This window comes from Lissotriton helveticus, chromosome 9, assembly GCF_964261635.1.
Source record: "Lissotriton helveticus chromosome 9, aLisHel1.1, whole genome shotgun sequence".
NCBI classification, from domain to species: domain Eukaryota; kingdom Metazoa; phylum Chordata; class Amphibia; order Caudata; family Salamandridae; genus Lissotriton; species Lissotriton helveticus.
The window spans coordinates 877,615,266-877,630,353 of record NC_136070.1 but is presented as its reverse complement, the minus strand read 5'-3'; the positions used below and the strand labels follow the sequence as shown (position 1 = coordinate 877,630,353).

Genomic DNA, 15,088 nt, shown 5'->3' with positions numbered 1-15,088 from the left:
CTATTTTCGGATTGCAGCATGTAGCTTGACTCATATTTCACCACCACAAAGACCTACCAGAGGTGATAGAGTGTAACCAATACTTCAAAAGTGTTTCTTCCTAAGTGCATTTTATCACTGAAAATTATTGCTTTTGTAAGGCCGATAAATGTGTTGCAATAACACAGGACAGGACTACTGTGCGGTAACTGCTAACCCCAGAAAACATACCTAAAAACTTCCCCCTGCTTCCAATGGCTACTTCAAAGATACCCTGAATACATCAAAACATGTTTATACATATTTTCCCTTTCATTTGACAGGAAAAATCCATGAAGAGATAGACCGTGTAATCGGCCAGCATCGCACTCCCATGTATGAGGACAGAAATAAGATGCCATACACAAATGCCGTTATCCATGAAATTTTGCGAGTAGCTGACAATTTCCCACTGGGAATAAACCATTCAGTGGTGAGCAACACCAACTTCAGAGGATACACGATTCCAAAGGTATTTGGTCTGATTTTAATATTTACAGATATTGAACCCTCAGTGAGCAATATATACCCTAATGATATTAACTAGTAGATTTAAAAATAGTACTTAGCGCCAGGCATTGGTTGTGTTACCCTTAAACAGCCCTGATTACATTTGAGAGAATTAGGCTCATAGTGCACGAAAAGGGCACTCATGTCTCCAAGCCAAACCTGGCCTGGTTGTAGTGCTGGCTTCCTTCCCACACACACTCCTCCCTGTTGAGAAGGCTACCTCCCTGTAAGGTGGAGCAGAGGAAGGGAATAGGTTACACATGGCTCCTGAATGGGGGAGTGTTCCATCCTGCTGAGCTGTGGGAAAAGGGGGCCTGGTCGGAGTTGTAGTGCTGGATTACCACCCACAAACACTCCTTGTTAAGATGGCTAACTACCTGCAAGTTTGAGGAGCGCAATGCAATGGCTGCCACATGGTTGTGGGTGTAGGGAGTGTTCCATCTTGCTCAGCTATGGGACAAGGGTGCCTGTGGGAGTTGTAGTGATGGCTGCCTATCACAAATCCCCATGCCTGCTAAGATGGATACCTTCATGTAAAGTGGAGCAGAGGAAGGGAATTGGTTATACATGGCTGTTCGGTGGAGGGAGTGTTCCATCCTGCTCAGGGGTGAGACAAGAGAGCATGAGAAGGCTACCTACCTGTAAGTTTGAGGAGAGTAATGAAATGCTTGCCGTGGTCCTGCGTGGGTGGAGTGTTCTATCCTGCTCATTGGTGAGACAAAAAAGCCTGAGAAGGATACCTACCAGTGAGTTTGAGGTGAGCAATGCAATGGCTGCCACATAGTTGTGGGTGGGGGAGGGTTCCATCTTGCTCAGCTGTGGGACAAGGGTGCCTGGTGGGAGTTGTAGTGCTGGATTCCCACCCATAAACATCCCTCCCTGTTAAGATGGCTACCTACCTGTTAGTTTGAGGAGAGCAATAAAATCGCTGTCACATGGTTGTGGGTGTGGGGAGGGTTCCATTTTGCTCAGCTGTAGGACAAGGGTGCCTGGTGGGAGTTGTAGTGCTGGCTGCCTATACACAAACCCCCCTCCCTGTTAAGATGGCTACCTCCCTGTGAAGTGGAGCAGAGGAAGGGGATTGGTTACACTTGGCTCTTGGGTGGGGGAGTGTTCCATCCTGCTCAGGGGTGAGATAAGAGAGCATGAGAAGGCTACCTACCTGTAAGTTTGAGGAGTGCAATGAAATTACTGCCACATGGTTCTAGGTGGGGGGAGTGTTCCATCTTGCTCAGCTGTGGGACAAGAGAGCATGAGAAGGCTACCTACCAGTGAGTTTGAGGTGAGCAATGCAATGGATGCCACATGGTAGGCATTTGTTGGTAGTTATCAGCCTCCACTCCCCCAGGTATTCCTGTGAGACCCTCTGGATGCAGTGTGGCAAGCACCTTCTCCTCCCATTCGGTGAATGTTAGTGGTGGAATGGGAGAGCCACCGCCAATCCTCTGAGCTAGCTCATGGTTCTAGTTGGCACGCTCTTTCACCCTGCCCTTGAGGTCATGCCACCTCCTCTTGATGTCCTTCAGGGTGCATGGGGTGGCCCTACTACATTGACTTTGTTGACTATCCTTGCCCAAATTAAATTTTGTGTGTCTACTCGTGTCTGTTGGACGAGGCTTCCAAACAAATGTGAATCTACTGTGATTGTCTCATCTACCATCACTTCAACTTATTGTCAGTGAATTTGGGCATCTTCTTCTGTGACATGGTGTGTGATGTGCACATGGGTGTAAGGTGCAGGTGTTAAGGTGTTGGTGATGTGTGTGGTGTGTGTGTGGTTGTGATGGCGTGATGTGTGCTGATTTGCCTCTCCTTTGTGCTGTGGGGTTGGTCACTTTGTGGAGTTGTGCAAAGTATTCTGGGCAGGGAAGGGGCTGGTTTTATACTCAGCTATGTGGGTGGGTCAAAATGGATTATTCATGTCAGTTGTGTTGTGTGGGTTGACGGGATTTGTATTTTTTACTTGTCATCGGAATGTGTCATTGGGGTGTGTTAGGTGTATTTTGACGCTGAGCCAGACATACAGTCATACTTGGTAGCCTTGTTGTGTGGTTGCTTTCGACTGCCATTACTATTCTGGTGGTCGGAATGCAACAGTCCTTCCAATGGGTCTCCCATTCATCATTTATTCCAATCGCAGCCGGACACAACTGATCGTTCCGCTGGCACTGCCATTGTAACCTAATTTCACTTGCGTTCCTTCTGCTGGTCGAACAGCGGATTTTGGTCTTTCTGCAGCACACCTGACAACTGCAGACAGATTTTCAGCTTTTCCAGATGTTTCCGGCAGAGTTTCGTGGAATCCGTTCGCCGCATTAGTATTTTTCTGGTAGTGCATCCTAATCTGACCGCTGGTTTTGCCGCAGTACATGCGGGCGGTTAATTTATGCTACCACTGCAGTCGGAATGCTTTTCTGACCGCCATCCTAATCGACCGCTGAGTTTTGAATATGCAATAAATATCTCCTTTGCATATCAAATAAAAAAACGTATAGCACTGGCCTATGTCCCAGTTACTGACATGGCCGAACACTACAACTTATTGATAGAAATCCATTCTATCAACAAAATGAACAAAAACTAAGTCCTCTCCTGGGCTATTTTCAAGATACCTGGGAAGGAAGACTCCACAGATATGGGGGAAAAGGCCCATAACATGGTGGTGGTGCCTTTCAGGCACTGCCATCCATATTATGATGTGGTAATTTCAATGCCTTTCCATGGCAGAGTCTCGCCAGTGGCAGTGGCATCCTAATTGGTGGTGCGGGACCGCCGCACCACTGGCAGCCGGTCCCACACCGCTAGGGTGGATGGCAGAATGGAGTCCGCCCTCCATCCTAATAGACCCCATAGACTATATCCAACAACAAGAGGCCTAGAATACCTAGAAACTATAGCCAAAAGCCTACTTTAACTTAAAAATCCTCAAAATATCCAAATAATAATAACCAAAATCAAAGCAGATAAATAGATATTTTATATTTTCAGAAATAAAATGAGTTTGTCAAATATGTTTTTTTAGACACCCACAAAATATATTGACATCATTTATATTTATGAAAATATAAAACACAATAACATTGTTTTTTTAACATTTCCCTCCCACAATAAGTAATTAAAATAACTAAGTGTTTCCATACCTGAAGAAAAAAAATACAAACTCTAGCAGTGTAAAATGATTATTATTTTACTAAAACGAATACACACTTCCTTAACTAATAAAAAACAATCTTCTTGTAACCGCCACTTCAAACGACCAAAACATGTCAAAAACAACAAACAATCCCACCCACACACACATACACAAAAACTATAACATAATAGCATTGCCAACATTAGCTACACCATATTCAAACATATTATCACATATTTAAACATTTCTAACACAGGCCTCGAAACTAACGAACAACATATCGCTAAAACCTAACACCTAAAAATCACCAAAACTTCAAAAAGTAAACACAACACACACTACCTACCACCTAACTACCTTCAAATTAACTAAAAGTATAGTTTAATTAAAGAAAATTAAACTTACCTTCCCAGATGCGACGCAGGTTCTGACCCTCTGAAATGACCCAAAACAAACGCGAGCGGTTACAAAATACAAGTCATGAGCAAATATGGCTGCTTTAAACATTAAAAATGAATAAGTTTATTTTATAAACTGTTATAACATGATTTTTACATTGCTAAAAAAATTGCAAAAATACTACAAATTATATCCTATGTTAAAAAAATTGTTATATTTTTTCTTCAAAGTTACATTATAATAAGACTTATTATAAAACATATAATTATTATTATAATTCCATAATTAATCATGTTATATACAATGTTTATAAAAAATATGTAATAATTGAAAATAATTACAAAATGTATACATATTTTAGGAAATGCTTCTATTAAGCAAATCTATGTAATAATTAAAATTATTTATATTTTACATATAAATAAGATTAATTGAAAAGTACTATTATATGTTTCAATGATGTAAAACAATATCAAAAACTGTTTCTGATAAAACCATAATATATATGTTAATAAAAATGTACAGTATATGTAACAATATAATAAATGTTCACAATACAAAATAAAAATGTCTTTATTAAAAAATATTATGTCTTAAAAAATGTTAAAAAGCAATATAAAACTACATATTTTCATATCACAAATTGTACATAACTGTATTAAAAAAAATTAACAATGTTTACATTTCTTTCCACAATTATTATATATAAAACTATACATATGTACCAAATATATATGGGAATGAAAAATAAACATTGTTTTTATTTTCCCTATACCTAACAATATATATTATATGCATTTAATAAAATATATTTTTTGTTTGCATTGCTATGGGCCCCATTAGGATGGCAGGTGGATCGCCCCCGCCGGACCAATGGTAGCCACCGCTGGCCCGGTGGGGGCGATCTGCCCGCCGTCCATACCTAAAAGACCCCCCGCCATATTAGGATGGCTGGAGGGTCCGCAGTGGACGGAGAAACCGTCCGCCGCTTTTCTGCCGGTCGATTCGTCAACCAGGCGGAAAACATGTTTAATATGGTGGTGGAGTCTGCATGTAGGGGCCCGTTGCGGGCCCCACAGGGTGTTGGGGGGGTGCAAATGCTATATTTGCATGCACAATGTGGGAGGCACCGCATGGTGCCTGCCACGTTGTGCATGCAAATGCACAAGGTGCATCCACAGCATTGTGGCGGGTGGTGCTGTGAGCACCGCCTGCCACAATGTTGTGGATGGGGGATGCCACCGCCACCGCGGCAGTTGCATTCTAATTGCCAGTGCGGGACCACTGCACCACTGGCGGCCAGTCCCAGCACCGCTAGGGTGCGTCATCCTTATAGACCCCCATTTACTTTACCATTCCCACTTCAGTTCACATTAAATCAGGGTAGGTGCTGGACACTAAACATATATAATAACCTATATCCACTCCAATTAGTATTAAATCAGGGTAGGTGCTGGACACTAAACATATATAATGTACTATTCCCACTCCAGTTAACATTAAATCAGTGAAGATTCTGGACACTAAACATATATAATAAACAAATTCCCACTCCAATTAGTATTAAATCAGGGTAGGTGCTGGACACTAAACATATATAATGTACTATTCCCACTCCAGTTAAGATTAATTCAGGGAAGGTGCTGGACACTAAATATGTTTAATTAACTATTCTCACTCTAATTAATCCTAAGTCTGAAAATTTTCTGTACATTACGCATGTATTTTTATTATAGTAACAATAACAAAAACGTACAATATCTAAATGGTTTTTTCAGAATCCAATTTAAAAATCATAATCACCTAAAATGTCAAACAAAATATTTACAAATTATTATTAATTAAAAAGTACTATATATTTCATGTAATTATAAAAATAATGTTTCATAAAACATAAAGAATATTTTAATATATATTTTTATCAACCTAATAAAAAAATATTATTTACTATCAGTACATTATTAAAACACATTAATTATTATTTACAATTTCACATACATATTCAATTTAAAAAAAATCATATCTCTTAATTAATCAAAATTGTACAATGTTTTATTTATTTATTTATTTATAGTGTTTTATATAGCGCGGACAAGACCCGTGGGTATCAGAGCGCTTAACATATGGATAACAGATTGACATTATAGTAACATTTATAGCAGCAAAACATATATAGAGGTAGAGGCAGTATGCTATCTAGGGAGATCAGAAAGGGGATTACATAATGACATAGAAGATTAAACAATTGACATTATAGTAGCAGTTATAGCAGCAAAAACAAATCTGAGGTGGGAGGTAATGTGCTATCTACGGTGATTAGGTAAAATATATTCCTAACGCCTGAGTAGTTAGCGTTAGGGGGTGCATATGTTTTAGGTAGTGTCATAGTCATACAGTCAAGTTCTATGAGGTAGGATTGTATATTATTAACAGGTCAATATCAGCGTAATTAGCCATAAGAGTAGTATGGGTATAGCTAGATGCATCGATCATAAATATTAACAGGTTAAGGTATGGGTAATATCTTCAGGTGAAAGACATAATGCAGATATCACCTAATAGTGAGGTAGCAATAGATTGTAAAGCCGAGGCTTGAGTGGCATCAGTCGTTTGTCTTATTGGTCTTCCAATAGTTCGTGGTGACTCCAGTCCTCTTTGGCAGAAATGTTCATATCACTAGTCTGTGGGCATCTCTATGTAGGGTATTTACTCATCATGTGGCTTTTCAGTTCCCTTTTAAATGCTGCGATATTTTGAATCCTCCTGATGTAAGGAGGGAGTGAATTCCAGACTCTGGGGGCGGCTCCCGAAAAAGCTCGGTCATAGGTCTTTTTTTTCTGGAAGAAGGCCGGCCGCAATAGCAGCTCTTTAGAGCTTCTTGTTGATCTGTTACCTCCCGATATCTTAATTTTCTTGGCTAGATATCTCGGCATGTTGTGGTGGACCGCTTTATGTGTGATGCAGGCCATCTTCATTTTAATTCTAGCATCATAAGGTAACCAGTTTAGTGCCTTCAGGTGAGGAGATATGTGGTCGAATTTCCTTGTTCCTGTGATGAGTCTTGCCGCTGCGTTGAGACAGGCTTTTAGTGGTGCAGTGGATGTTTTCGGTAGGCCAGCTAGTGTGGTGCAGCCATATTCGATCCTCAAGATAACTAGCGATTGGATAGCAAGTTTTAAGCCTGCTTCAGAGATAAAGGGCTTCAGTTTCCTTAGATAGTTCAAGTGGAAGCGGGCGCCCTTGGCCATCGAGTTGATGTGTTCTTTCATGTCTAGGTTCTTGTCTAGTGTAATTCCTAGTGATTTGGCTGAATTAACTAGGGTCGGGGTGCAGTTAAGCGCAGTCACCAATTTCGCCCATTCCTTTGCCTCTGTGTAACTCCTTGTCGGTGAGATTAACAGGAATTCAGTTTTATTGGCATTCAGTTTCAGGTGATTGGCTGTTAGCCACTGCAATGCTCTCTTTAGAGTTTCATTCATAAGGTCAATGTCTTCACTGCAGGCAATCTTCATATATATTTGCGTGTCATCTGCGTACATGTGGTAGGATATCTGTGAGTTCCGAAGAATCTCTGTGAGAGGTTCTACATACAAGTTGAATAGATCTGGGGATAGCGTTGAGCCTTGAGGGACCCCTATTGTGTTAGGGCAAGGAGAAGAGATTGCTTCGTTGACCAGGAATAGCTGAGTCCTGTTCTGTAGGAAGGAGTTAAACCACTTCAGTACGTTACCAGATAAACCCATCCTGTCTTGTAGTCTGGTCATCAGTATCGCATGATTTACCGTGTCAAATGCCGATGACAAGTCCAGTAGAATCAGTAGGCACGCATGATTTTGGTCAAGGGCTTGTAAAGCGTCATCAACAATATGTAATATCGCAGTTTCAGTGCTGTGTCCTGTTCTGAAACCTGATTGGCAGTCATCTAGTAGTGAGAACTTAGCGATATGTTGACTCAGTTGGCCTTGTACGCATTTCTCAATAAGTTTGGCCAGTAGAGGGATGTTGGTCACTGGACGATAGTTATTCGGGTCTGTCGCATCAGCTGTCGGTTTTTTGATAATGGGAGCTACCTGCCCCGTTTTTAGGCAGTCAGGAAGGGTCCCTTGTGCTAGTGAGGCATTTATTATCTCAGTCCAGATTGGAACTAGAGTGTGGCTGATTTCTCTTACACATTTTGCCGGTAGCGGGTCTTGGTAGTGGTTGTTTGGTTTAAGTTTCGCTAGCGTTTTGGCGATCTTTTCCTGGTTGTATAGTTCAAATGTGTCCCAGCTTGCCTTATTTTTTGTGAGAAGATCCATCGTTGTCGCATTCGCCTCCTTTTTAGAAGGGGGAAGGGTCGTGAGGTTAGCCGCTGATTTTGTGAGCTCAGCTTCTAGCAGTTTAGTTTTGTCCGTGAAAAATGAGGAGAATTTCTCACAGCTTATGGGATTTTTTGGGTTCTCTTGGGCCGTTTTAGTTAGTTTATTTGACTGTTGTTTTAGGATCTCGAAGAGTTTTCGAGGTCTGTTTGTGGCATTGTCCAGTTCAGCCCTTATAAATTCTTTTTTGGCGTTGGTTATCTTTAAGTTATATTGTTTCCTTGTTTTTCTGAGGTCCTTCAGTTCGGGGGAGGAGGGATGTTGTCTCCATTTCCTTTCAGCCATTCTCAGTTTTCGCCTGTCCTCGTTCAAAGCCTCATTAAACCAAGGATTTTTGGGTTTTTCCGAGACTCTTTTCAGTTTTTGAGGCAAGGTGTCATTGACTATATTACCGATTGAGGTTATGTAGTGATCAGTCAGCTCATTTACATTCTGCCAGTTGTTAGGAGGCTTGAGGTCTTTCTCACATCTTTCAACCAATATTTCAATATTAGCTTCTTTTGTATCTCGTATCAGTTTTTTGACCTTGCGCGGTTGCATGTTCCTGCCCTTTTTCATTGTAGGTATCATGAAAGTTATGGCGTGATGATCAGACCAGTCACACGGGTCTATAGCGGTAATTGAGATTTCTTTGTTTCTAGAAATTATCCAATCTAAAGTCGCTCCTTGTGAGTGAGTGGGCTGGGTGCATATTTGGGTGAGGTTTAGCTCCTTGAGGAAGTCTTTGATCGATTTAACCATTTTGTCATTGCCGTCGTCCCAGTGGAGGTTAAAGTCACCTAGGAATATGTTGTTGGCGTCTGGGTTAGAGTTAGCAGTTATGATCTCCATGAGATGCTCTGTGAACTTTGCATTATCTCCAGGTGGGTGGTAGAACGCATGTAGGTTGTAGTTTTGATTATTTGGCGATCTTATGTTAAGGCCAAGGTATTCACAAGATTCTATAGGATCGGATTGGAATTGGTTAACCTCTATCTCTGAGCGGTGAATGCACGCTATACCTCCTCCCACTTTCCATGGTCTGTCTAACCTGACAATGTTATATTGTGGTGGTACTAGAAGATCCATGGTTGGGGAAGATGATTCATTGAGCCATGTTTCCGTGAGAATGGCCAGGTCGATTTCTTTGTTGAGGATTAGGGCGGCTATGTCTGATGCATGTTTATTTGCTGAACGACAGTTAAGTAGTAGGCAATTCAATGTTTTCTGTGAGTTGATGTTGTTTCCGTTTTCAATTTCGGTTGTATTTATCGGGATAGGTTGTAGGTTGTGGTGGATTGCTTTCCTATCATTCGTTCGGGCCGTTCTATTAGGGTCAATAGGTACAACTTTGATAATCTCTCCCTTTTTCGAGGCCTGTTGTTCGTAAGATCGAAGTAGGGCATGAGCTTCTTCGTTTGGAATGGGGTTGGTCCTGTTTGGTCGGTTGGGTCGGAGTATTATATTCTGGATGTGTGTGATCTTGGAGTTCGTGTTTATCGTCATCTCCCAGATTTTCTCAATTGTCTGTGAGACTTTTATCGAGTCTTGTGCCATGTTGCTTATTAGTTTCCTTAACTCCTTCATTTCTTTCTGTGTTCGGGGTAGTTTCTTAAGTGAGATAGATCTGGCAGTTTGCGTTCTGTATCTAGCTCTCCTCCGTGAGTGGTCTGTTCTCAATGCCACATAACTTATCGTTGTATCCTTAATTTGGTTGTGATTCCGGATTCTATTAAGGATGACATCATTATTTCCTATGTTGTTAAATTTGGGGGGTGTTTTTGTGGGTGAGGATCCGTGGGCCTCTGGTCTCGTATTCGAAGGATGTAGGGGAAGGTGTATAGTCTCTACTATGTTCCTTTTGTAGTTCTCATCATAGGGGGGCTCGCTCTGATCTGAGTTGTCCTCTTCCGTTGGAGTGGCCACGTGTGATGGTGGCAAAGGTTCTTCTAGTACTGTCAGGTTCTTCTCTTCGTTTTCAATGATATTATCTACCGCTATCCTTTCATTCTCATTTTCCGGTATTGTCATCGCAATTACAGGTAGATCTCCGGAGTTGGGTGTTTGATTGTCGGTTAAATTGACATCTCTAGTGACAGGGTAGTTGTTGTCGGGTGTGGTCTCAGGTGGGGTCAAGTTTAGTTGGTGATTTGGTCTAACTGTATTTTGCTGGTGATTTGGTCCTACTATGGATTCCTTTAAGGCTTGGAAAGTTATCTCAAATTTCTCGAGTTCTTTGTTAGTTCCTTGTATCAGCACTATTCCCGTTTTGTATATAGTAACCCATACTTCTGTATTACCTCTTTTAGTTATTGAGGTCGTTATTTTTGTGCCATGTGGTATATTTTTTACCGTTTTTAAGAACAGTCTTTTTGTAATGATATTACGCCATTTAGCTGTTTTGTCTGTGTAGAATATCAGGTCATTCATCATGATACCTTTAACTCTATCAAAATATGGGTCCACGAACAAAGTGTCCGGATTTTTTCTCAGTGTAGCATGTTTGAAATTTTTGGCTGCATTTTTAGATAGAGTGGAAGGATATTCTATATTTTTTGCAAGAGACCCGGGCGACACTCGGTATCTACCCTCCATTTCCGCTTCTCCTTCACGTTGTGGGTCTACAGCAACCCTTTGACTATTTTGGGTTGTGTAGTTCACTGCTGGGACTCACTCCACACTGTATATTGACTTTGGTTATTTCAATATGTCAATATAATTAACTTTAGTTATTTCAATATGTCAATGATGATGTTTTCACTTCCAATTCATTATTTCAATATGTCAATATAATTAACTTTAGTTATTTCACTATGTCAATGATGATACTTCCACTTCCAATACATTTCTTGAGCCTTGTATGTTGTAGTTTCTGGAACACTGATTATATCTAGTCTTTATTGAGGTGTAATGGTCGAGAAACTAGATATTCCAAGATGTCCGCCGTTTTGGTATTTGTTATAATCAGGGGACTTTTTCTCTTTCTGCTTATTTATTTAGTCCCTTTTCTCTTTCTAATCTCAAATTCTGTCTGTTGCAGGTTGCTTTCTCTGTGTTCTTTGGTGTTTCTTTGTCCTTTTTCAGTTTCTTGCTTTCTGATTGTTTACTTCCTTCTGTGTAGGAGGGGTTCGATGTCACAAGCGGCCGCCATTTTAAGGTCAGGCGCGCCGCTTTGAGTGCTCCCGCGTTAGTTTTCTTAAGTACAGTTCTTTCCTTTTATCTTCCTGTTGTGCCTCTCACCCGCTGGCTCTCTCCGCTTCCTGTCCTCGTTCTTCCTCCTCTTCCGCTCCCGGCTCCCGCTCCTCTCCCAAGCCTCCAGCCGCGCCGGCAGTGTTCTCTCGTCACCGCTCCTCACCGCATCGCTCCTCGGCCAGCCCCCGGTCCCGGGCCTCCGATCCCAATGGTGCTCTGCAGTCAGCGTCAGCGTCAGGGATTCTCATCTCCCGAACACCTCCAGGGACATCCAGCCGCTAGGGCGCCATGGACGCTGCCTCCTTCGTGACTACCGTTCCAGCGTGGGGGTCGGTCGGTGCCCCTCTGTCCACTTCCCCTCACGTGTCACCGGGCATGAAAGTGCCGCATTCGGTCCTCCAGGCCGTCGATCCTCCGTCCAGGCAGTCCGGTCGATCGTCCCGGCAGTCGAGTCTCAGCCCTGGCGGTCCGGTCCAGCAGGGGTCAATCGTGGTGGACTCTCGTCTCTCCACACCAGTTAACTCGAGGTATGTTGTCGCTTATTCCTTATTCCTTGTGTTGTGGGGGCGTTGGGTGGGGGCGAAGATGTCTTTTTGGTTGGGTTTAACAAGGATTTAAACTAAAAAGTAGTTATCCTTAGCCCAGGAGCTCTCACAGGAGCTCCTATGTAGCGGCCATCTTGCCCCAGGGAATATTTTAAATATTTTAAATGTATGATAATACAGGAATTTAGAGAACCAAATGATCAAACTTATCCCCTATCAACACAAGAATTTATGTTTTAGAAATAAATTGTTTATTTTTGATAAATAACTTCAATATTTGATTTTAATATTTAACAATAAATGAACTAAATTCCCAACATCCGTCTACTAATACAACAATTCAAAAATACATTTATCAATTTTAAAATGTAAAAAAAAGTAACACTTTTTTTAAAAAAACACTCCCCACCCTTATCCCCTATAAACCCCAAATCCTGCTCCTAAATTGACAATTTAAAAGGTAATTTACAAATTTAAATTTTGTCAACTACTTTTTTAAAACACCCACCACCATTATCCCCTATAAACCCAACATCTCGTTCCTAAAACAACAATTTTAAAATAAAATGTATACATTATTGAAATGTATTTAATTTAAAAACAATTTTTTTAAAACATTCCCCACCCTAATCCCCTATAAAACCAACATCCCACTCCTAAAACAACTATTTTAAAATTAAATGTATACATTTTTTAAATTCATTGAAAGCAAAAAAAAAAATTTAAAACACTCTCCACCCTTATCCCCTATAAACCAAAATCCTGCTCCTAAAACAAGTATTTGAAAATAAATGTATTACATTTGGAAATTTATTACATTTTAAAAAACGTTTTTTTTTTAATTTCATTACATTAATTAACAAACATTATACCCAAAAATAACACATATAACATAAAATAAAATATTTAAACAATATTTTAACAACAATATTTTTATATTCGATATTTCATTCAACAATATTTTTGACAACACTAAAAATCGATATTTTTAACATCAATATACTTAACGATATTTAATACTATCGATATTCTAGACTCAATATTAATGTATGTTGATATTAAAAAGTTGATATTGTGTCCACATACCTGTTTTGCCATGTGAGCAATAGTTTTACCTGATACTATGCAGCAGCCAAATAAAGCAATGTCATGAATTCTGTGCCCAATTAAATGATGTCAGTTTTAATCACCGGAAATATGCAGCCATCACATTTCTCCATTATGTGTACTTGCAATTCAGTGTTCTGACCAAGTGGGCTCAGTTATATTTGTTTCCCTGGCTGTTTTCCTATGTTGGCCATTCGTCTCAATTTTTTCTGTAGTACTTCATAACTAACCCACTTGGTGGTGGACACACAACCCACTTTCTTGATTGTTCAGCCAAATGTTCTGTGAACAGTAGCCATACTGGAATGAAAGGGAGCGGGGGAACCCTTGTCCATATGTCTAGTTTTAGGGCAGATGATATAAAGTTCCTTGCCCAGACCAAACCCTCAGCCAGCTTCCTTCTGTCTGACAGTCAGACACTGCCCTCCACCATGTCAAGAAACCACTAGCGAGCACCTTACCTATTTTCCCATGCCCTGGTTGTACTTTCACCAGAAGTAATCCTGAGGCTACTCTTGTGCAGTACTTATGGTGTGCAGGGTTCCTAAAATTCAATTCATTCCTTATATGAGCAATTACAGACTGTTTTGGAAACCCAGGGTTGAACTCAGCTGTTTATCCAGTCCATAAAACTCTTAAACATATGCACATTTGTTCAACAGTTAAAAAGCAAATATAATTATCCTTTAGGATAGCCTCTGAAATATTCTGGATATTCAGGTCTTTCCGGAGTCTTGTCACTAGACAGAAGGAGACCTAAGTCAGTATTTAAAACCTTTTAGTTTTGGGGATTTCTAGAATTAAGGGGCCCATTAGGATGGACTGCTCGCCATATGGGCGGGGCCCCATGGGGGCCAATAGGATGCGCCCACCACAGTGGCGGGCGCATCCTGCATTCCTATCATTGTGGGGGATGGTGCACTCAGCACCGCCCACAGTGCCAGGAAGGCATGTTGTACAGTTCCATACACAACATGCAGGCACCGCGCAGTGCCTGCCATGTTGTGCATGGAACTGCAGGGAGTACCATAGGTACCCCCATGTGCACCCCCCAGAGTCCCTGGGGGTCCACAACGGGCCCCCGCAAGCAATCCCTGCATGCCTTTCCATGGCGGCAATGCCGCCACGGAAAGGCATGTTTCCGTCCCATCCTAATATGGCTGACGGTGTCTAAAAGAAAAACGCCACAATATTAAACTGTTTTCCACATGGTCAACTTGTTGACCGGGCGGAAAAGCAGCGGACGGTCTTTCCGTCCACCGCGGTCCCCCCCGCCATAGTAATATGGTGGCGGGAAATTGGTGGTGGCGGGGAAGGATCTCGGGCGGTCGCCACCGCCATGCGGTCGGTGGTGATCCGCTCGAGATCATAATGGGCCCTCAAGAATTATTTGCTTATAGTGCTTCGATTTCCTCCAGTAATGGCCTTTCAGATTACTTTGGATGCTTGGAAGTAGAAATCCATGAGTGATGCAAGCCATTTTTTAGTGACTTTTGGTTTCAAGGAAGAGCCCCCCGCGGTCTCTCAAAATCGAAATTATGTCATCTGATGTCTTTGACTCCATGACGATGCAGACTGCACCCTAAGGGATTGCTTTGAGAAAAGTTAAGCCTGTTTTCACGGACATCTTATAGAATTAAATTACTGTCAGTGTGGCTCACTGATTAGAGCGGCAGACCCTGATGCAGAGGTCTGGCCCGGGACCAGGGTTCTATTCCCGACGCGGCAGGGTCCTGAGCCCAAAATGTCCACGGACTCGATAATTCTCGCCTCGGTGCCTATTCTAGTCATGGGGTCCCACGCTGCAACTCTGGGCAATAGTTGCTTAATCTCCACTACGGCGGCCC

General features: G+C 41.5%; 1 protein-coding gene across 1 annotated transcript in view; it reads left to right on the top strand.

The window, feature by feature from the left end:
* The window catches only part of LOC144781946 (cytochrome P450 2G1-like), a 552,942-nt gene that overhangs the window by 446,179 nt on the left and 91,675 nt on the right, over positions 1–15,088 (top strand). Inside the window, exon 7 of the mRNA XM_078661038.1 lies at positions 303–490. Coding sequence (XP_078517164.1) covers positions 303–490 — 188 coding nt within the window. The remainder of the gene's footprint in view (positions 1–302; positions 491–15,088) is intronic.